This window comes from Ascidiella aspersa, chromosome 5 (genome assembly GCF_963924565.1).
Source record: "Ascidiella aspersa chromosome 5, kaAscAspe10.2, whole genome shotgun sequence".
In the NCBI taxonomy this organism is placed as follows: domain Eukaryota; kingdom Metazoa; phylum Chordata; class Ascidiacea; order Phlebobranchia; family Ascidiidae; genus Ascidiella; species Ascidiella aspersa.
Genome location: NC_139451.1, coordinates 31,687,422 through 31,711,200, shown reverse-complemented (window position 1 = coordinate 31,711,200; position 23,779 = coordinate 31,687,422). Strand labels below are relative to the sequence as shown.

The 23,779-nt window shown below is 36.2% G+C and overlaps 2 protein-coding genes across 3 annotated transcripts; both read right to left on the bottom strand.

Moving 5' to 3' along the window:
- Nucleotides 1-3,798: 3,798 nt before the first annotated feature.
- Nucleotides 3,799-14,050, bottom strand: LOC146146354 (uncharacterized). 2 transcript variants are annotated; one of them, XM_083390276.1, is made up of 5 exons: nucleotides 13,890-14,050; nucleotides 12,603-12,743; nucleotides 11,746-11,910; nucleotides 10,379-10,508; nucleotides 3,799-4,726 (listed from the first exon to the last, which is right to left on the bottom strand). In XM_083390276.1, the coding sequence occupies exons 1-5, from the start codon at nucleotides 14,026-14,028 to the stop codon at nucleotides 4,621-4,623; spliced, it is 681 nt and encodes a 226-aa protein (XP_083246402.1). In that variant the 5' UTR covers nucleotides 14,029-14,050; the 3' UTR covers nucleotides 3,799-4,620. The 2 variants fall into 2 exon arrangements, 1 of the variants encoding a protein (XP_083246402.1); XR_014498729.1 differs by lacking the exons at nucleotides 10,379-10,508; nucleotides 11,746-11,910; nucleotides 12,603-12,743; nucleotides 13,890-14,050 and adding an exon at nucleotides 5,220-5,349.
- Nucleotides 14,051-14,497: 447 nt separating this feature from the next.
- LOC146146353 (kelch-like protein 3) lies at nucleotides 14,498-21,013 on the bottom strand. The gene is made up of 7 exons (XM_083390730.1): nucleotides 20,901-21,013; nucleotides 18,904-19,027; nucleotides 16,445-16,595; nucleotides 16,011-16,228; nucleotides 15,625-15,771; nucleotides 15,288-15,375; nucleotides 14,498-14,517 (listed from the first exon to the last, which is right to left on the bottom strand). Exons 1-7 carry the CDS (start codon nucleotides 20,975-20,977, stop codon nucleotides 14,498-14,500), a joined length of 825 nt encoding a protein of 274 aa, XP_083246856.1. The 5' UTR covers nucleotides 20,978-21,013.
- Between the last annotated feature and the right edge of the window lie 2,766 nt (nucleotides 21,014-23,779).

Below are 23,779 nucleotides of genomic sequence, written 5' to 3'. Positions count from 1 at the left end.
CAACTCACTTCAGTAAATAAGCACTGGTAAAATGACAAGCACTAAACCAGCGTGTTTGATATCTTGGTTTTGTGTCTTTTTACAAAACTAAATCAATTTTTAAATAAAATACATCAAAAAGTACACCAACAAGGTGCGGACGAGTGCACTTAAAGATGCACAAACAACAATAAAACATCAACAAGTTTTCGGCGGTTTTGGAAAAAATATTGTAAAAGCGGTTAACATAAGCGCACCTGGTAAATCCACCCGATTAGTTCACACATAAAGAAGGGTAAATTCACTTATTTGGGTTAAAAATAGAATAATTTTCTTAGGCAAAAGTATAAAAATTTTCAAAAATTATGTCACATACTAACGTCTTAACGAAGCCTCAAAAACCTGCTGTTCTCGGTCGATCCATTGATTGCGCAAATATAAAATTTAAGCTAAACACATGGAAAAAGGCGACGGCGAAGCATTTGCGCGAAGCGAACATTCGTTTATTGCACGCCAATTTAACCGACACCGCCGTCTGTATTCGGGTCTTTGATGTGTTGAATGTGGGCCTGGGGGATATAAAGACAGCCTTTACGTGGCATCCCCTATGAGTAGCTAACATAAGCGAAACCAATGTCTTTAAACCGTCAAACACGTCAAATGAATCATGACCCGGCGTCAAGTCCAAGGAAGCATGTGGCCTTTTTAGGCCAGGCGGCAAAAACAACGTTCGTCGAAAGCCAAGACTTGGCGCTGCTACAGCTAAATGTTGAGGGCCTTACAACCGCCAAACTCAGCGTCATTACACATATCGCCAACAACAACAAAGTTGCGATAATTTCCCTGCAGGAAACGCATGCTACCAACTCTAGCGTCCTGAAGATACCGGGTTTCAACCTGGCCGGATTCACACTGGACAAGCACCATGGCATCGCAACCTTTATCAGGAATGATATACCTTGGTCAGCGATGGCGCAGTCTGACGACAATACAACTGTGGAGTGGCTGACAACCAAGGTACAAGACACTACCATCGTCAACATCTACAAGCCACCACCCAGCAGACTGTATCTCGACTCACTTCCAGATGTCACCGCACCAGCTCTTTACGTCGGCGACTTCAACTGCCATCACACTGACTGGGGCTATAGCGTCAGCAATGCAGACGGCGACACCCTTATCGAATGGGCTTCATCCATTGACGCCACTCTACTTTTCGATCCGAAAGAGCAACCGACATTCCACTCCGCGCGCTGGAACACCGACACCAATCCCAACCTGGCCTTTTTTAAAAGCTGCGCCGGTGAGCCAATGCCGGAGAGGCGCGTTCTGGATAGATTCCCCCATTCTCACCATCGTCCATCGCTGATTCTAACCCCAGCGTTAGTTCAGCCTATTGAAGGGAATCCCGTGAGGCGTTGGAATTTCCGCAAAGCCAACTGGAAAAGATTCAGTCAACAACTCGATGCGATAGCTGTTGGCTTGCCGTCCCCGAACTCAGTCAACATCAACTGCGCCTATAGCACCTTCTGCAAGGCTATAACCTCTGCTGCGAAGAATAACATTCCCCGCGGCTTTCGAAGGAGCTACGTTCCTTGCTGGGACGAAGAATGCGAGCAATTACTTCGCACACAAAACGAGGCGGAATCCATCCATGATCGAGAAAGGGCTGCCGATGATCTCATCCGCAGACTAAACGAACAACGAAGGGAGAGATGGAATGAAACAGTGAAGTCAATAGACTTTACTCATTCCAGTCGTAGAGCCTGGCAAACAGTCAACAGGCTTACTGGAAGGTCGGCAAAACCAAGTAAATGCCCCATCACGGCCAATGCGATTGCCGCCCAACTTCTCAGCAACAACCGTTGCCCTAATGTAGACAGGTCCTTCAGCAGAAGAATTAATGCCAAGACCAAAGAAATTCGTGCGTCCCCCACCTGTAACTCCAACCTTTCAATCGACTTCACCGATCAAGAACTTGCGGAAGCCACCAAACAACTTAAAGTGGGCAGATCACCAGGCATCGATGGAATTCATCCAGAGTTTATAAAACATCAAGGAAGGAAAATGTCCTCATGGCTAACCTCTTTCTTCTCGACCTGTCTTCGAACTGGCAGGTTACCCAAGATCTGGCGTCGGGCGAAGGTAATAGCTTTACCGAAGCCAAACAAACCAAAAGGCGACCCGAAGAGTTATCGCCCTATATCGCTATTGTGTGTTCCTTACAAGATGTTGGAGCGACTTCTCCACACGCGCCTAAATCCTATTATCGATCCACAATTGCCCAAGGAGCAAGCGGGTTTCCGCAGTGGCAGATCTACCACAGATCAGGTTACCCTACTGTGCCAAGATATAGAGAATGGGTTTGAGGCTGGTGAAAAAGTCGGAGCCGTGTTCATCGACCTCACGGCTGCGTATGACACCGTTTGGTTGCGTGGTCTTCACCTAAAGCTCCTGAAGATGATCCCAGATATGCATATGGTCAACTTCATCTTAAACATGCTGAGTAACCGTAGCTTTCAGCTCCACACAATTAACGGTCAATGCAGTAGGACTCGAAAGCTGAGGAATGGCGTACCACAAGGTTCCGTCCTTGCTCCTATGTTATTTAACATATATATTCACGACTTACCCGCCACCCAGTCGAAGAAATATGGCTATGCAGATGATCTTGCAATTCTATTCAGCAAGCCAACATGGGGCGAAGCCGAAGAAGGTCTAACCGCAGACATGGGGATCCTGTCGTCCTACTTCAAGAACTGGAGACTAAAATTAAGCATGGGGGAAAACTATGGCCACAATGTTCCACCTAAATAACAGGGAAGCCAAGCGTACTACAAACATCCGAGTCAACAACACGTTGTTGCAGCATAATGCTACCCCCACATACCTCGGGGTCAAGCTTGACAGAACGCTGACGTTCAAGCATCACGTCGACAGCGTCAGGGCGAAGGCAACCGCTCGCATTGCGCTTATACGCCGTCTGGCCGGTACTGCGTGGGGAGGCTCAACTAAGGTGCTGCGTATATCTGTCCAGGCACTGGTGCTATCCGCTGCTGAGTACTGTGCCCCTGTGTGGTGCCGAAGTAGCCACGCTAAGAAGGTGGACACTACCCTTAATAGTGCGTTGCGTGTCATATCTGGCTGCCTACGTGCCACGCCAACCGAGCAGCTGCCCGTGCTGGCCGGCATAGCACCGCCTGACATCCGCCGAGAGGCAGCGACCCTAGCCCTCTGTAGAAAAGCGCTCTGCAACGAACAACATCTACTGCACAGAGTTCTCACTAATAAGACTTGCCATCAACGCCTAAAATCGAGGCACTCCTTTGCTGCCCAGGCAAAGACGATGCTACAGGTCGTCAGAGATGGCATGTCCAAGGACACCTGGGTAAAGAACCGGTGGACGGAGAGGTGGTCAGCAGCACCACAAACAAGATTACATCGCTACATAGACAGCCCTTATGAAGTAACAGGCCTGGACCTTCCACGGCGACAGTGGGTTAATCTTAACCGCCTCCGCACTGGAGTCGGCTGTTTCGGAGCGTCGATGCTGAAGTGGGGCTTGACCGACAATCCAGCTTGCATATGTGGCGCCCAACACCAAACTGCGGACCACATCGTGGAGGAATGTACCACCTACCGTCCACCCCATGGGGAACGAGGCCTCAGAGACCTCGACAATGACACTCTGAAATGGCTCTCGTCAACAGAGCTCCGTGTTTGACACACGAAAGAAGAAGAATGTGGGCCTCAAAAAAGTATAATTCACTGCAACAAATGATTAAGGACTATGCGCCACGATTAGGTGACATTTTCGAGGAAATTTAAAAGTATTGAACAAACGTTTTGATTTCGTTGGTTAGTTTATTTCGATATCCTGAATAAAATCATATCTATCTGTATATTTAAATTGTCAGAAAAAATAATTTAGCATAAGCAAAAAACACGTAAATAGCGCAGTACAAAAATCACATTTACAAAAATGTGAACTTTCAGAAAGTGCCAGACGTAAAAAAATAAACGAAAAATACGAAAAAACAAAAAATGAGATCCGCGCAAAGAAAAAAACGCTAGGTTTTTTGTAATTACATGAAAAAATTTGACAAAAAATATTAACTTTGGGGCATGACCTGTGAAAAGAGAATATATTTTACGCCGTTTCGGTAATAGTTTTTTGACCAGAACGCCGTTCTTCACCGTTCTTCCGAGGAGCAACTCACTTCGGTTTGATAACTGTTTATATATTGACAAGCATAAAATCAAGCTTACTTGCTGCGATAACATAGTCTGAATTAACTTTAAATTTCATCGTCAGAAACAAAGCAAACACAGCCCAAAATTAGGTGAATAAATCATAAGCTGAAAAGATAGAAAACTAGCAAGTTACGAACGATATGAAAAAAAAATTGTGTAAAACTTAACATAGATCAATATAAGGCACGATCAGAAAATGCATCCGATCATGAAACACAAGAGTGGTGTTAACATCTACTTATTTCAGGTTAGGCATTATCTGACTGACAAAATACGACTACATTAATGTTGGCAACATCTTGGCTCTATTAAGTAAATAGGCACTGGACAGTGGATGACAAAGAACTTTGTGGAATTGGATAAACGAAATATTAGGCTCTGCGCCATTTAAACTGCAACAATGCAACCACGGTTGGCAAAATCATCAGTGTGGAAACAAACGGTCCACTTGTTTTCTTGCGGGTCGTAAACTTCCACCGATTTCTCGTAGTATCTGTGACAAGATGTACAACAACGATATAAACAATTTGTTAAACTTTGACAAGCATTATTATTAGAAACAATCAGCTACATTCTTAACCGACGAATATTGTTTAGCCAAGTATTAATGCCGAAAACCATTGGTTAAATATATCTAGAAAACATAAACGCCAAGAAAAATGAGTTTCACATCGGGAAAATAGAATTGAGTAAGCTCCAATTTGAGCCCAAATACAATTAAGAAGCCATTTAATTATTACTCTAACCTTACTTGTGCTTTTTATGACAACAATGGTAAAAGTGAATTCTTAAAGCAGTTTTTTGTTTGTTTTAATTGCAATTATATCTGTGTCTCGGGCGAATAGCAACAAAGCCATCATTTTGTTCGCTTTTAAAAAAATGTATAAAATGATGGAACGCAACGAAAATCCCATGTGTACCGATTTGATTGATATTTGTAGTTTTTATTCACGGTGGTCAGATTCTTTATTAATCGGAATCCTCACCCGCAAATAACATGTAGCTTTCCTTGCAACACACAAGTTGCATGGCAGTACCGTCCAACGTTGGTGGGTCGAACTTGAGTCCACGAGTTGCTTCTGGGGTCGTATCGTTCTACTGTGCTCAGCTTCCCACTTGGTTAAAAAGCACAATTGGTATAGTATGGACAAACTTATCGGTTGTTTTCAAAAAGCAAATTATGGTCCCTGTTTGACAGAGTATTTTATATTTGGGTTAAATCATTTGTTTGTCGGTTCGAAACTACTGCACGGTTCGAAATTTGTAGATGCCTGTCAACCACAGGTAGAAATTTAAAATGGCGCTTTTCAAACTCATCATATGACAAAAAAACGTTAAAAAAGTATTGCAAAAATTATCCCAAGTTTCGCGCTAAAGAGATGTTTTTACAAGGTTTATGGAAATGAAATGTTTATTTTTTCAGCTAATGGCGACGTCATCGGCAAAATGTTTTGTATATGTAATATTTAATTGCATTTTACTCCTTTGATTATGATCGTTGGGCACAAAACTAACTATAAATAAAAAAACATAATATACGTTAACAACATGAATTAACTAAACTTCCTAACGGTGAAGCAAATTGAGCCAATTGTTTTAACCTGGAAAAATACGAAAGTTTTAATTTCATCGATTTGAATTTTTGAGCCTAGTAATGGCGTTTTATATTCTGATATATAAAATATCGTCTATCGCTATCGGAATATAATGTCAAGTATCGGACATCCACAGTTCAAAGTACAAGTTGACCTAATGTGTCGTGATATCTACTTTATACACTGAACAGTGTTGTTAGCTGGACACTTGAATGGCGCTGGAACTTAAGTTACGGAAAGCATTTATCGTAACCTGTATACATTCAACAATCGAAAGCAAACTAAGAAGCTTCCAGATAAAGTTTAACTTGGGCGCAATTGTAACAAATGATTCCCTTTATTCGTTTGGTAAAACCGAATCTAACCAATGTACTTTCTGCAAAAAGGCTACGGAAACGGTATATCACCTGTTTTATTTGTGTCCTGTGACGTGTTTATTCTGGGAAAACGTGAGCTCGTGGTTAAGTATGAAACAACGAATATCGTGTTTTTCCCACCCGATCAATTATTCCTCGTAGCCGTGCAAAATATTTGTGAATTGTGTCCTTTTATGTGCAACGCCATTTATCAGTGTAAATATGCCGAAAGTGCCCCGACTATATGTCACGCTGTTTCGCGACGTTAAGCAGCCTCAACGATGTAGTTTAAAGCTGTAACTTGTACAATGATATGAAATCAGCTATGTGTCTAAATCAAATGCAAAAAGCCTTTTTTGTCTTTTGTTTGCACCAGGGTCAACTGTAAATTGCTCCTTTTGTTATTTTTTCAAGTTGGCTATACAGGCAATTTTAAATTCAACAGTTGACAATGTTAAGTTAAGCCTTCTATCTTTTTATCTCGCTTAAACGTCGGGTTATGTTCCTTGCTGTTCACTGTTTGCAATAAAATATGATGTTGGTATAACACTGTCATATTTTAAACAGATTCTCTTAAATCAAACTGTGAAGCGTGTTTCAAATCCCCCATTTGTGCATTAAGAGGAAAATTGCAAATTTTTTTAATGTTTTTAAGCAAAAGGCTGCATTACAAAAAATACTGACTAGTCAGAGCAGCGATATTGAGATGCTAATTCAATTCCCAGTTGTGATAAAAATTGTGCAAAGTGTGTAATATGCAATAAAAGAAATAATTTATCCAGTAGATCAGGAACGGGCAATCATTTTTAACTGCAGGCCGCATGGGAAATTAAAATGCAGTGACGGGATGGGGCAAAAAAAAGATCTCAAAAACACGCAATATAACGTCATACTCTGACGGTAGAAAACAAATAAGCTGACGAACTTGTTATTACGTTTAAAATTGTGCCAAAATGTGCAATGTAAGTCAAATTTAAAGCAGAAAAATTGCAACTATATTTTTTTTTTTAAATCTTTAATTTAGATTTAGCGGGGGATGTGACAAATTAAGCACAAAAAAAGTACATTGCTTGATATTTTGGCTTTTGTTAAGTTGTGGAGCCCGTTGACCCATGAGTTAAGATTAAAATACGTCAAAATTTCGCACAAAAACTCACAATGTTTTTAAGGCTTTTTGAGGCTTAAGTTACTGATGTGTTACTTGCGGTTAAACGGCCATATTGCAAAGACTATTTAAATGGGGAAAACACACAATGGCATTAACTAATATAGGTCGAAAAAATGTAAATCGGTATAATGAATTAAAGGAGTCGATGTGCTGCTTCACGAGACCTTTGACCTTGAGAAATTCTGGCAGTAGAAGCCATTTCTCCTGTGAAAAAATTAAGCGTATAAAATTTTGTTGAAAAGTGGAGATAGACCAATAATGTTGGACAATATTTTGCTTTTAACAATATTTTTTAATAAATTTAATTTTGATGTTATACCAAGTATATAAAATTAAAAACAGAAAAAACTAGTATGGGTTCTGTTGCAAAAAACATAAAACACGGGTATTAGCTGACAAAAGTTTTACCATGCTAAATTAAATTACAATGCTAATTTAAAACAAGATTTTGGCAGCTTAAACTAGATGTGAAATACACTTTTACAGAGACAATGAACAATTACACGATTTATTAAGACCATTGGTACCTCAAGTGTTCCTACAGATTTTCTTAAGTCACATTTCCGATCCTCAAATTCCTCTTCTTTCATATTTCCTTTATACGCTTGATCCAGGAAACATTGAATAGCAAATTTTCAATTCATTTTTGAAGTATATCGTTGCAATGAAAAATATTAATAATAAACATGTCATTATTGATATTTTTATTGAATTCATATACCAAATATACACTACGCCCAGATTGGAAACTTTGAATATTGCGCGGGGGAGATGTTTTGCAGCTGAAAAAATGCGCGGCTGAAAAAATTACGACTTGAACTTGCGCAGCTGAAAATAAACCACCAGGCTACCGAAAGTGGTAAGTTGCGACATTATAATAAACTTACAGGTTTACAGCGTTGATAGAATACTTGAAGCACTGAGAAAGTTTTGGTTGGTGTGCGGGGCAGCTAAATATTTAAAAAAGTTTGATAGTGTAGCATTTAATATGCAATATTACTCGATATTGTCTATTTTGACGTCACTGTACACGTGACCGTTGTCCACTGATGCGTGACCAAAACGCCGAACTGTGCGTTTTAAGCGTTTCGCAGGGGATTCTATATGATGCATTATATTACATACGTCTTATATACTAGCTTAAAATGTTATGCAACTTCAGTATGTGGCCCACTAAGTTTAAATTCACCCATTTGGGGTAAAACTACAATAATTTGCCACCATTTTTTTTTGTGCTTGTTGTGGCCCTTGTACCATTTTAGTTGTGCAGGCCTGATTTAAGGTGACACATTTTCGGTCATACACAAGTGATGAGTGAATAAATGTGACATCAGTTTTACAGGAGCCATACTAACGTTTCTATTATGTTAATATACTTCTCGTAAATAGTAAAGTTTGTTAAAGCCCGTATTTATATTTTAGCAGTATTACTCATTTTGGGGTAATTTTTATTGGCAACCCGAACATAAAACGATCAGCAATATTGACACCGAACAAACGTAAAAAAATTAAAATATCAACAAGGGTTAGGCGATTTTCTAAATTAATTGTACAAAAGATATTGTTATAGGCACGACAGATTAATCCACTAGATTAGTAAACACAAAGATAAGTTTAAATTCACCCATTTGGGGTAAAACTACAATATATTGCTTACCGAAAATTGTCAGAAAAAATAATTTAGCGTAAGCCAAAAACACGTAAATAGCGCAGTACAAAAATCACATTTACAAAACTGTCAACTTCAGAAAGTGCCATTAGACGAAAAAAAATAAATGAAAAATACTAAAACGAGATTCCCCTAAAAGAAAAAACGCTGTTTTTTTACGATACCGGTAACATGAAAAAATTTGACAAAAATATTAACCCTGGGGCATGACTTATGAAAGATAATATATTTTACGCTTTTTCGGTAATAGTTTTTTGACCAGGACGCCTTTCTTCACCGTTGTTCCGGCTTTGTTTCACGTTTGGTGGTTCGGGATAAGCAAAAAAATGGTTTAATAACTGTTTGAAAATGAAAAAGCTTGAAAATCAAGCTTACTTGCTGCTATAACATAGTCTGAATTAACATTAAATTTCATCGTCAGAAACTTAACAAACACAGCTCAAAATTAGGTGAATAAATCATCAGCTGAAAAAACAGAAAACTAGCAAGTTTACAATGATATAAAACAAAAACTTTGTTTAAAACCTAATATAGATCAATATAAGGCACGATCAGAAAATGCATCCCATCATGAAACACAAGAGTGGTGTTGACATCCACTTATTTCAGGTTAGGCATTATCTGACTGACAAAATGCGATTACATTAATGTTGACAAACATCCTGGCTCTATGAATCAAATGGGCACTGAACAGTGGACGCAAAGAACTTTGTGGAATTGGGCAAATGCAATATGAGGTTCTGCGCCATTTAAACTGCAACAATACAACCGTCGCTGGCAAAATCATCAGTGTGGAAACAAACGGTCCACTTGTTTTCTTGCGGGTCGTAAACTTCCACCGATTTCTCGAGGACTCTGTGACAAGAAGATGTACAACAACGATATAAACAAATTGTCAAACTTTGGCAAGCATTATTATTAGAAAAAATCAGTTACATTCTTAACCGACGAATATTGTTTAGCCAAGTATTAATGCCAAAAACCATAGGTTAAATATATCTAGAAAACATAAACGCCAAGAAAAATGAGTTTCACACGGGAAAATAGAATTGAAGTAAGCTCCAATCTGAGCCCAAATACAATAAGAGGCCATTTAATTATTACTCTAACCTTACTTGTGCTTTTTATGACAACAATGGTAAAAGTGAATTCTTAAAGCATTTTTTTGTTTGTTTTAATTGCAATTATATCTGTGTCTCGGGCGAATAGCAACAAACCCATCATTTTGTTCGCTTTTAAAAAAATGTATAAAATGATGGAACGCAACCCGCAACCAAAATCCCATGTGTACCGATTTGATTGATATTTGTAGTTTTTATTCACGGTGGTCAAATTCTTTACCAATCGGAATCCTCACCCGCAAATAACATGGAGCTTTCCTTGCAACACACAAGTTGCATGATACACCCGTCCAACGTTGGTGGGTCGAACTTGAGTCCACGAGTTGCTTCTGGGGTCGTATCGTTCTACTGTGTTTAGCTCCCCACCTGGTTAAAAAGCACAATTGGGAAAGTATGAACAAACTTCTTGTTTTGTCGGTTGTTTTCAAAAAGCAAATCATGGTCCCTGTTTGACAGAGTATTTTATATTTGGGTTAAATCATTTGTTTGTCGGTTCGAAACTACTGCACGGTTCGAAATGTTTAGATGCCTGTCAACCACAGGTAGAAATTTAAAATGGCGCTTTTCAAACTCATCATATGACAAAAAAACGTTAAAAATGTATTGCAAAAATTATCCCAAGTTTCGCGCTAAAGAGATGTTTTTACAACGTTTATGGAAATGAAATGTTTATTTTTTCAGCTAATGGCGACGTCATCGGCAAAATGTTTTGTATATGTAATATTTAATTGCATTTTACTCCTTTGATTATGATCGTTGGGCACAAAACTAACCTTAAATAAAAAAACATAATATACGTTAACAACATGAGGTAACTAAACTTCTAAACGCTAAAGCACAAATTGAGCCAACTGTTTTAACCTGGAAAAATATGAAAGTTTTAATTTAATCGACTTTTAATGTTTGAGCCTAGTAATGACGTTTAATATTCTTATATATAAAAATATCGACTATCGCTATCGGAATATAATGTCAAGTATCAGACATCCCCAGTTCAGAGTACAAGTTGACCTGATGTGTCGTGATATCTACTTTATACACTGAACAGTTGTTAGCTGGGCACTTGTTGCGCAATATTAAGTTCCTTATTACCTCTTGTGCATTTTGTTAATTGGGAAAACGTTCAGGATCACCGAGAGGGGGTAAACAGCCGCCATTACCTAGTGGCCCACGCATAACTTCGTGAATACTTAGTGTGTAGTTATAAGTGGGTCAACAATGTTGAAAGCTCCAGGGCCCTTCCATATTCATATTGGGATACTTTTAATTGTGGTTTATGATCAGAATTTGCGCGAATTGGGACTAACAAAATGATTTTAATAATACTCGTTTTATAACATTCTAATAATAATGTTTTGGTTCTGTTCAAGATAACGTCGTGTCGTCGTCTCTACTTCGGGTAAACTTTAATAAAAAAAAAAAACTATTTTCTGCTGTTTTACAAACTTTCTTCGTACAATTTGACACAAATCAATGAAAGTAGTTAGTTTTGCGCTTGTTGGATGTATCAAAAAAAATTTAATCAAAGAAAGGTAAACAATATAATTTTGATCAAGAAGGTAAACAATATAATTTTGATCAAGAAGGTAAACAATATAATTACCATAGGAACCGCAAGTTGCGTAAATGTTTCCTTGAAACGCAGCAACTGATAAACCTCTTCTAGCTTCATTCATGTGTGGAATTGCTGACCACCAATTATCCGAGAACTTCTCACATGAGTTGAGGTATGATGAATCGTCCTCTCCACCAATAACAAAAAGTGAACCTGTAAAAACAACAAATAAAAACTCATTACATAAGTTCATTGTAGATAAAGGTTCACTTTTATCGCCAAGTTTTAACCGATATTTTACTGCACAAATTTACTAAATGCCACTTGAGAAAACAAAGTAAGCAAATGCTCTAATTTTGTAAAGTGTCAAACAGCTTTACATCGATTTTGAGCATTTGCTTACTTTGTTTTCTGGCAAAAAAGTGCAACCAACCAAGTCTTATTATAGGTTTACTTAAAAGAAATAAAATTTAGGGTGGTTTAAAAAATAACGTTGACGAAGATTTTAAATCATCCTAGGGAGCCAATGGCCTTATTTTAAACTTGCAGATGTAAATAAACTCTGCAATCTATATCAGATAACAATCCTTCTTAAAGTAGGGCCCGCTAAGCAGTTTAAGGAAAACATTTCGTTGTGACGTCATAACAAGCGCAGCTGCCTTAAAATTGCTTGAAAGTCGTTAAACGGTTAAGCCGAGTAACTCGCCAAATATTGCAACCTCATATTCATTACATCTAAAGAGTGTTAATCTGTTACACCTGATTTGACAAAAATATAATTGAGCTCCTATACGTGACCGCAACAAACACATACTTTTATGTTTACGTTACTTATACGATAGAAAGTTGGAAACACTCGCAAACAGCTGATAGCGATGCGAGGTAAAGTCAACTTTCATCCTTACCTTCAAATTCGACCATTGCGTGGCCACTTCTTGCTTGAATCAAGTCAAGGCCCTTGCTCCAGGAATTGTTGTCGGGGTCGTAGATGATACAAGTTGATAGTAGCCCACTGTTGTTATAACCACCCGTGACGTAGATTAAGCCTGGGTCAAAACAAAACTATTTATATTAAACGGAGTTCTAAAGCACAAAACATACGCAACAACAACAAAAACAAGCTCATATATTATACTCGGGCAATTGTTCATATTTCGTCATATTCCGATCGAAATGTTGACGTTATGGAACAACTTACACTTTGTAAATAGGCGAAAGTAAGAACAACAAATAAACGTTTGTCACAAAATGGCAAACGTTTTGAAATAATGTTTGATCAATAGTATATCGGATTATAATTATTAATTTAATTAATTTTTTAAAAACTAAAGAAATCTAAAAAATTCACACAATAAAAATTTTGGGAACCACTAGTTTAACCAGACAAAATGCAGGTAGACTTCGTACATTATCGTGGATATTGCAGGTGTAATTATTTTTCAACCAGTTAGAATTTAACTAGTGAATATTTAACCTGGCAACGTCGGGTTTAATCTAGTATCTAGAAAATAGATAAACTGAGTTGGCTTATTATATTAATAAGTGTGAAGTTATACTTTGTGTGACTTCCCACAGTACATGAATTTCATATTGCTTGTCAGCGGTTCCCAAACTGGGCGTCGCGATATTTGCAAGGGGCGCCGTGAAAGCAGATGGAAGTTGTTCTATTGCAATGGTTTTCAACTGTTTAAATACCTTTGTAATTAAAAAAACTTGTGGAACACCAAAATAAATTAAATTGAATTTTTACGCTACGGCAACGAAATTGAATTTTTACGTTACGGCATAGGTTAAAAAAGGTTTAAATAGGCACGAGCAGCATGTCTGGGGTTCTGAGTTCAACTTCGAACCCACGGTTTACTTGCAATGCTTGAATCCTCACGACGACGTAAAGTTAGAATTTCAAAAAGGTTTCCGGTAACTTCCTAAAGCTGCTATTTAAATCTTGAGGAAAACAATGTTCATATTAAGTTCGTTTACGCAACAGGTTGTACAAATAAAATAACTCCGGAGAAACGACTTTCATAATTTTTGGAGTGTGCATTTCTATACAGACGTATTGCGGACAGCCAAGATTCGACTAAATAGTGAAACTAGTATGTAACGTTTCCTCAATTTTCAATGCCAAAGCGAACGTGCGTATATTCAACATAGGTTCACTTATTCTTTTAAATAAATAGTTTGTTTCTCACCATTTAAAACAGCACAAGCGGCAAGATATCGACCTTCTGGCATATCGGCCAAAACTGTCCAAGTTTGATCGGTGAGGTCAAACATTTGGCAAGTAATAATGTTTTCACCGTGTCCACCAAAGATGAAAACCTTGTTCATAAACTTCACCGCTGTCGCACAATAAACTGGAAAGATCGGTTGCTGGAAATATACGAACATAAGTTGGGTAAAACGCCAAAAGTTAAATCATGCATTGAAACAAACACACAATCAGGAAATATCATGTATATCACATTGGCTGAATTATACATAATAACAAAAACCTTATCAAAACAGGCTTAAATATTTAGATAACAAACTATAGCGGCGACCAAAAGTTAAGTCCTGAGATTTACATAACTGAGCCGCATGGAAAAAGTACAAAAAACAGACTGACTAGTGTTTTTGTTTCTCTAATTTGATTTTTGACTTTAGCAGAGGCCGTTTATGAAAGTCAGCCTACAATCGATTTTACTCTAAATTTTTTCTTGAGAAAATAAATTTCTGATTTTCCGTTGGATGCTCTTCTACTATGCTTCAATTGGCCACTAAACTACAAGATCCCAAAAGTTTTTTAAAACTTGTTCGCTCAACCAAAGAGATCACTGCCTGAAACGTGTTATCTGTATTTATGAAAGTTCATTTAATACATTTTTTAACTCAATTATACTGCTTGCAAGTTTTTTTAAATTCCAAAAAAGTTACTTCTAAATTTATCAAGATCAAATAAAAATAATTTAAACTAATGACTTTATTTTGGTAGTTTTTCACAAAAAAACTTTGTAATATGATTACAAAATACCGGTATGTACAAATATGATACATAGTATTATCAATTACCGGTAACTTTTCTTTTTGCTTAGTTGTGACATCAATCAGCAAACATTGTTTCTTTGAATTTTGACCTCCAACCACCAAAAGCTTCCTTGATTCTGCTGAAGAGCAACACCATTTACTATTAAACAAACTTATATAACACAAAATGTATAGAAGAGATACAGTTATTATTCTGTTTGTGAGCAACATAATTTTAATTATCATTTAAATATGGCAATTTAAATAAAGATAGAGAGAATTATATAAAGGCAATAAAATGTTCAGGTATTTCAGAAACACTGTTAAAATAGTGTTTGTTTCAACTTCTACGAGAATAATTTATTAGCAGGGTATGGACTCCATATAACTAATAAAATATCATTTTAAATCTGTCTATATAAAAGCAAGTATAATAATGTTAAAAACGATCAAAATCAATGGTCTTTAAAACACTATATTATTTTTTTAACTAATGTCATGGTATCTTGCAATTTAATGACAAATATTTGTATTAAAAATTTGCAAGATATAGTTATGTTTGTAAAAACAATGGAAGAAGTAACCTTGAATTTTAGGTTGAGGTTTTGGAAGAAATTTTCTTATTGCATCCATCACAGCATGACAACAAGCAACATTCTCACGTACAATAATCTAATAAGAAAAAAATATATTTTTCCAGGGCACAATTATATTTGATCAAGTCCAAAACAAATCAGGGTTTGACTATAGCAAGTAGTTTGAAATACAACATAAGGCAGAACAAAAAGAAATGTTTTTGGTGTGTCTTGGAATGGCAAATCAGCAATCAAGCTTATACAGCTTATTATAAAAGATAGATTTGTTTTTTAATTAAATGTTGAGTAGAGCTAGAGCTTGTTCAGTGCAATAACTTCCACCAACCTCGTCAAAAACAGTGGTTTGTAAGAAATCACAAGACAGGGTTGAAAGGTCAAGTTGAGAGAAGAGGTTCGCAAAATGTTGCCTACGACTGGAGAGTTTGAAGTGACACCATTGAATAATTCCAGTGAAAACAGACTCTCCTTGTTTCTAAATGAATAAAAAACCCACAGAATTAAAAAAAACAGAAATGTTGAATTTGAGGTTATCTCAGCATACTTGTCTAAAACAAATAGTGGTGTTAAACCCAAAACTAACATTTAGAATAAATATAAGCAATCTGATGTCCAAACACACCATAAATTTAAGTCAGCCACTCCCTAAATAAAATTCAATTTTTATTATTCCAAGAATCAATTTTGACAAACAAAATGTGATATTTAAGTTACCTTGGTATTTTGATGATTTATTATTGCAGACATAGAGTCAAAATCCATTTGTTTAAAATCATCTTGTTGCACAACAGCTTCAAAGTTGTCATGTATCACTTGTTTTGCTCTTTCCTCTATTTCGGTGAGATGGTATCGCTGGGCATGAGCCAGGATTTCCAAGCAATTATCGACACCCACCATTTGCAAGATGTACTTGGCACATTTGGATTTAAGAACTATAAATAAACAAAAATGTATTAAAATTTTAATTAAATAACCGTAAATTGCAATATTGGTATGACACTTAAAAACAGAGACTATTGTTAATAATTATACAGTTAAAATTGTTAAATAGGACATTACATGCTGGAATTAAAAATATTCTGTGAATTTAATTGTTTTTTCAAGTAAAGAAATAATAATTTAAAAACAATTACTAAATATATAAATACATCCGATCTGTGTGTAGTCAGCATCTTCATGCAATTCCAATGCATTCTCATTTGTAATCTGCACATCATTAGTGTAAATGCAATTCAAAAGTCTCTCCAGTTGTTCATCTGTCATTTTAATTTTGATCTCTGCAGCAAATTGTTCTTTCATCTGAACAGTAACATGTGATCACATAATGTGAATTCATATTATCTGGCTAAAGTTATCATTTAGTACAAGGGTGGTCCAAACCCAGGCCCGACATGTTGCTTGTGGCCTGCGAAGGTCTACTGTTAAATGTTTTATCAAAGAAAGCTTAAAGACCAATAAAAAGCAAGCAAACTGCAATTGTTTAGTTGCGATTACATTTTTCCGGTTGTACGATAAAATAAATCAGTTTCCTATCGCTCACCGAATTAGGATCCAGGGGGTGGCAAGAACGCCTAACTTTGGTTTTTGTTATATGGTTTTAAGAAAGGCCGCAGTGCGTCATAAATGAAACTTTCTGAAATAGCTGTTTTATGAACTTATAAGTTATATTTGTGTTTGGTTTTCCGTCTTTTTATTATGAACATTACATAAAAAGTACACCCTATATAAATTACTTTTTTTTCCCACTTTAAAGTAAATAATCGATAAAATATATCGGGTTGTTAGAAAGTATTGTTTTACAGGTTTTCACTGTGACTTTAGGCTAATGCCCTGACCCTTTCCAAGATGCAATTTCAGCCAGGTCGATCTGTTCCTTTTTGCACGAAACAATATCTTCTTTGTAGTTTGGCGATTGTATAGTATGCAACATCCCTCTTAAAATTTTAGTAAGACACACAATACACACGGTTTTCGCAAACATTCTACGCTTAGAAAATGCAGTCTTCTAATTAGAAAGTTAAATAGTCAAATACGCAAATTGTTTGCTCTTCGCGCTCAACCTTTTTTACAGTCTCATAACGGTCGACTTCATTTGTGCACAACTTCGACGATAGCAGGAAGTTTCTTGATCTTATATGTGTTTGACGATGCTTTGTGACGTCAAAAACCGTCATATTTACACATTCCATGCCCCGATCAAACAAAAGTCGTCGATCCGCTCCTGACATGCATGCAGCCTACTTTATGTGGCCCGCGAAGAACATGCAAGAAATATTGTGGCCCTCGATGTTGTCATTCTTGGACCACCCTGATTTAGTTAACGGGTGGCCAGCGACATCATTGTATGTGGCCCGAGGAGCATTATTAAATTATTGTAATGCATAGCATTCGAGGGTTTAATGAAATAAATGTAAGTGATAACAAAAAGCAAGCATGTTTTAATTGGTTCGTACGATTACATGTTTCGAGTTAGACTATTGAATAAAACAGTTTTCGATCACTCATCAAATTCGGATCGAGGGGTTTGGCAAGACAGGCATGCTACCTTTTGTTATGATTTAGACCAGTGGTGTTAAACAGCTTTATATTATTGTCCAGTGCCTTGCATAACAAAAATCATGCATAATTTTCCTGTGTTATCTAAACTTGATTTCATTTGCACAAAACCGCAAAAGCATAGCAGCAGGTTTCCGGAGCTTATGTGTATTACAACCATGAATTTTGAAAAAATTTAGTGAAGTCATCTTTAAACATTTTTTGGCCGCCAAACAAAAATCCATATAATGCATGCCTGGAGTCAAATGCAGTGCTCTTTAATTTGTGTGCACGGTACACCCTAGTGTGCACCGAAATATGCATGGGGCGCACCACTACAAAAAGGTATACAAGGGTTTATCACAAACTTTTAGGGAGCCATTAATGTTAGATTTTCCAGTAATTACCGATTTCTAAGAGACAATGGTGCTGTAATCATTGTAAACTAACTTTCTCTTGCATTCCGTTTTTTTGTATAAAGTTTAAATGCTGTTTTATGACATGCAATAGTACTCGCAAGCAGCCTGCAGCTAAAATCAAACTCTCACCGACAGTGTGTAAAACTTCGGCAGCTCAGCTCGGTTTGATTGACATGATGATATTGATATGTATATGACTTATCATATCGCTTGTACCTCAGTTTACCTTTTAGGTGGACATCAACGTCACAACAAATTTAAGGGTTCACCAAACCAAAAAAAGGTTAAAGAGCACTGGCCTAGTGTATGTGGCCACAAACTATATTTACAAAATATTATGGCCCGGAAAGCTGTCAACCTTGGACCACCCTGATTTAGTATATAAAATAACAAAGATAAAATTTTATGTATTACTAGAAAAGTAAAAAATGGAAAAAAATAGAACGTAGCAAAATAATTAATCTGATATTGCTGAATGAAGTTATTGTGTTAACAAACAAGAATCAAATTGGTCCATATTGAAAGTGTAAGAACTGAAAACATAGCTTTTACAACTAATTTCTTAAGATAGGAATTAATAAGCGCTTTAACAGACAATTATTTACATACTTTAAAAAATGTGAATATTACTTCCTTTATTAATTATAACTTACCGCAGTTGCAAACATTTTGCAAAAGTACACTGACATAAGGCACAGCACAACTCTATGAACTGGAAAACATTTGGTTTCCGCCTTGAGCCTTACATCACAAAATTTCTTTTCAAACTTGCGATCACTGAAAATAGAAATTCAAGAAGGTGATTTAAATAGGTTTTTGAAACGTTTACAATTACCAGAGGAGCTGTTTTTCATTATGTCTGGTAGCAACAGTTTATATATAGTAATTCTTATTTAAGGCACCTAGCAAACAAGTGAAATGATTCTACATTTTTGCACTTTAGCCCCTTATGATAACCCAGACAGCCAGTTGTTGACTTCTAGACAGAAAATGTTTTGAAAACATGAAATAGCTTTTCATAGAACATAAGCCGTTTGGTTTATTTTTACATTTGACCTAAATTGAGACAAATCGCTGAAAAGTTAAGTTTTCCGAAGTTTTTGGATAGATTGGAGTTAAACATTAAATTTAGAATATACACCAGGTTCAAAAGAGATTTAGTGATTAGTGGTTATTTCACAACAGTCACAGTAATAAGTTATGCAGCTTAGAAACCATAAACTAATAAAAAAAAAATACTGAGCATTTGATCCAATATGTTCAGCTGGGTATATTAGACAGTTGATATCGGGGTTGCTCAAAGTGGAATACTGGAACATACAAAGGTCAACATATTTGAACCCTAAGCCTTTCTTTATTTCAGGCAAGAATAACAGAGTTGTCATAATGCATGTTTAAGTACGAGGTGGTTACTGTACTTTTTATAATATGCTTAAATAGCAAGTGGGTACAATTGCTTGGCCTTTTTGTTAAACCAGTAATTCTCAACCTGTGGTACGCGAATACATTTTAGGTGGTACGCAGTATTTTTTTGTATAAAAATTACAGTTTTACCAAAAGGTTAAGCATATTTTTGTATTGTAGGCCTAAGAAACTATACACTCATCACAATTATTGTATAGCTAAATATTTTATGCTTCATCAATTATAGGAATTATTATCTTTCCAGAACATCTATGCAAATTTATTTTATGACATCATAGCAAAACAACAAAGAATCACAAAACATGACTACCGGTATCTTGCAAAGGTTAAAAAGGAAACTTTTTCGAGAGTAGTGGGCCGCAATTTTTTCGAAACTTCCGGGCTAACTGATCAGCTAATTCGCCCCTGTTAATAATCCTATATACATTTTGAGTAAAGATGAGTTTTTTCAAAAATTTGTCGCAACAAGATCATAGATCCTCGAGGTGGTATGAGGTAAAAAAAGGTTGAGAACCACTGTGTTAAACAGTTACGGTGCTTGAATATGTTACCGTTCAGTGGGGTCCGTTTGATTACAATATTTAGGACAAAAAAAGTGTTACAGTATTTAGGGCAAAATCAATTACTATGTGATGTGCCACTATGTTTAATGCCAGGGATAGTGATTTCACATTTTCATGTGCATTTCCACAGCTAAAAAATAATCCAAGGCAAAGTGTGAAATAAGAATTCAACGAAGTATGATATGGGGTGAATCATGTTTTTATTGTCGTTATACATTTCAATGTCTGCAAAATATCCCAGAACAAACATTGTTTGTTATTTTTTTATTTAATGCAAACTTATTTTTTATTTATTGTTAGAAAAATGCTAAACTGGGAAAATTTAAATGAATATTATTTCTTGGAAAATTAAATTGAATAATAGAAGTTGAACTTAAATGTCTTTGAACGGGTTATTGCAAACCTGCAATCTAATTGAAATATTGTTCTGTATTTATTAAAATTTATAAACACTTGGTAAAAATATTCAAATCAGTAAACAAGTTGTTTGTTTTAAGTAATTTTTAACCCGGTAATACATTTTGAAAATTTCACTAGTAAGCACAAATCTTTAAGATTACACTAGAATTTATTGCAAAAGCTGTGGACAGTACTTAAAAAACTAAAGTTTGGAAAACAGGCAATCCGGGTAAAATGATCTTTTAAACAACTAACTGACTTACTGATTGAGCAGTTCCAATATATCAGGTTTTTCTGTGAAATCTTCTCGAAATGTGGTCAAAACATCTGCTGTTGCCATGTTCAAGTGTGAAAAACTTAACAGGACAGTAGTACTATTATTGGCTAGTGTTGGCTGCAATACAAAAAAAAAATGTTGTCATATTTTCTATTCATCAAATTTTAAAACGTTGAAAGTACGGTACAGCTTACAAGCAACTTAGCGCTATGTAAAATGAACAAACATCAGCACCGGTCTAGAATTGTTCCACATTTATTTTGACACTAATAAAACGAGTTGTCAAAGTTGAAATTGCAAGGAAGGCATAAATATGTAAGAATAAATATAATAAGAATAACGCTAACTCGCACCCTAACCCAAACATTGTTAGCAATAATATGAACGCTTGAACGAAATGTGGTAGGATCTCAGACCAGAGCTCATGTGGGGGTTGTCTTATTATTTGTTTATTTTTGTCGCAGTTCTGTCAACATAAATTTTGCCACATTCAGTAACACAAAGATGTTATTTTCATGCTGTTAAGTAAACACGTCGGTGCTAAACAATTATATTGCAAAGCGATGTGTACAAATGCCAAACGAGACTTAGTGAACTGGCTCTTAACCTAACCAACTGAATGTATAACTGAACTGAACGCAACTGGACACACTGCTGGAAAGTATGGCAGATATTGACGGGATCTCGCGAGTACACAGGCAAAAAATACGGGTGACTGGGTGCAACAAAGGTCTAAAAAGTGCACCTCGGGTGCACTTTATGTTTTTCCGATGCACTGTTTATTGCATACATTGCACTGTAAAAGATGCCGCACAAGCGCTTTACATATTTGGGGTGCGCTTCAGATATTTTTTCGGGTGCATTTATGAAAGGTTGAAAAAAACTCGCTGGTGCACTTGCCATACTTTCCACAGTGGACAGAACAATGGACAGAAGTAATATACTGGAGTGTTAGTACTGTGCATGGACCTTAAGCTATTCCTGTAAGTTGATTACCGTTCTGATGTTCTTCAATTAACTAAGATACGTTTAATACCTTGCTGTGGTTAAGCTGTTGGAACATGCAACCTTCGAATAACCTTTAACAAATGGAGTCGAACTCAAAGCATAGCAGTAACCTTCATCAGCGGTCAGTTTGAAAGTTTAGTTCCTCTTTGCAGTTTCGTTCTGGTGAATACAATAGAGGCATAGAAAGTTTATGAAATAAACTGAACCGCATTTCTTTTTCCAGTTTTGACAAAATGTTGCAGAAAAATTGCAAATATGGTTGATAAATGAATTTTTTAAACTTCGGTGCATTTTTTGTATTTGTTGTTTATGTTGGCGGTATATATGCATTAAACCATGACGGTTGGAACCCTCCTTTCGTAACTAATGACAACATGGTTTAGATTTCTATTTTTAATTAAAATTTATAAAATACGTTCGTTTGCGCAAGTTAGTTCTTTTAATTTTTTTTCGCGCATTGAAAATAAAAATTTTTTGCTTAATTTGTTAAACAACATTTCGCGTGAAAAGTTCTACGACGCTAAGTTTTCACGTCAGCCCGAAGTTGATGTTGACAAAGAAACGTGACAACATGATGACGCAACAATGGTTGTGGAATCAGCTTTGTAGCACATTTATTCAATGTAGTTGTAAAGTAAACTTTTTGCTTAATAGCTAATTGTTGGGATTTGAGTTTAACGAAACTAAGATAATTTAGTTCCTGTGATAAATGACTGTAAAAAAAAACCTTGTGATTAGTTTATGTTGGTTGTCTGGCAGTGGATTTTCCGGCACTGGTCTAGAATCCTACTACAGCGTTAAAAGAATTATTAAATCAACAAAATATTTTTGTTGGGGTGTGAGTTAGCGAATAAATGTGGGTGGGTCAAGTTTCATTATATTCCTTATTTAATAATTTTGCATTTAACCTACCCTAATCGAAATAATGTGAAATGTGGTGGGATTCTAGACCAGCGCCGACTTTCTGGTTTAGAAACCGTACTACGGTAGTTCGTTTATTTTGTTTTAGGTTGGTAAGGTGTTAGCTTTAATACAAAAGCCACAAATTACAAAGATGTTATTACGCCTTTATATCGTTAAAGTTGCCTAAAATTTAAATTTGAAAAGTATTATATTGTATTACTAAAACAGTCGTGTTAAGTGCTTTTCAAGAAATGCACACTCTAATCATACTCTATGGGCGTTGTTGTATGAAGTAGTGTTTCCCACAATACAGGTCTTTTTAAGGAATAAAACGCGATTTTAATTTCGGTTAACATCTCTGTTTTATCGTTGGAATAATCAGTCAGCTACTCAAATAATCTACCATGCAAACAAATTAATTGTTACAACATTGTTTTGGTTAATTTTTTGGTTATTTTTTTTTTTTTAATATACCACTGTTTTGGATTTTTGTGGCTCTTGGGGCCCATCAGCCGAACAACTTGATTCTAGACAAAAGAGTGCGACAGAAAGTAACCATTCCATCGATAACGTCTATAAAAATTGCAAACTACAATTATCGACTATGAGAAGGCAATTTCGTGACGGCTTATTCGAAGATAAATGTTAAAGGCCATGAACGAGAACTCAAAATCGGCCACTGGGTGGGGCTGTGCTGTCTCTCGGCAATTCACGTCAATCATCCCAGGGTCGGTCCATTGTTGAAAATCATATAAAAGCGACAAGCAAAGTGGGAGTCAACTCACTTCAGTAAATAAGCACTTGTAAAATGACAAGCATCAAATAAGCTTGTTTGCTAAATTCGTTTGGCGTTTTTAAAAATCAAAATTTTAGTTAAAAAACAACAAAAAGTAGATCACAAGGTGTAAGGACGATGAACGAGTGCGCTTTAAGATACACAGACAGTCAGACAAA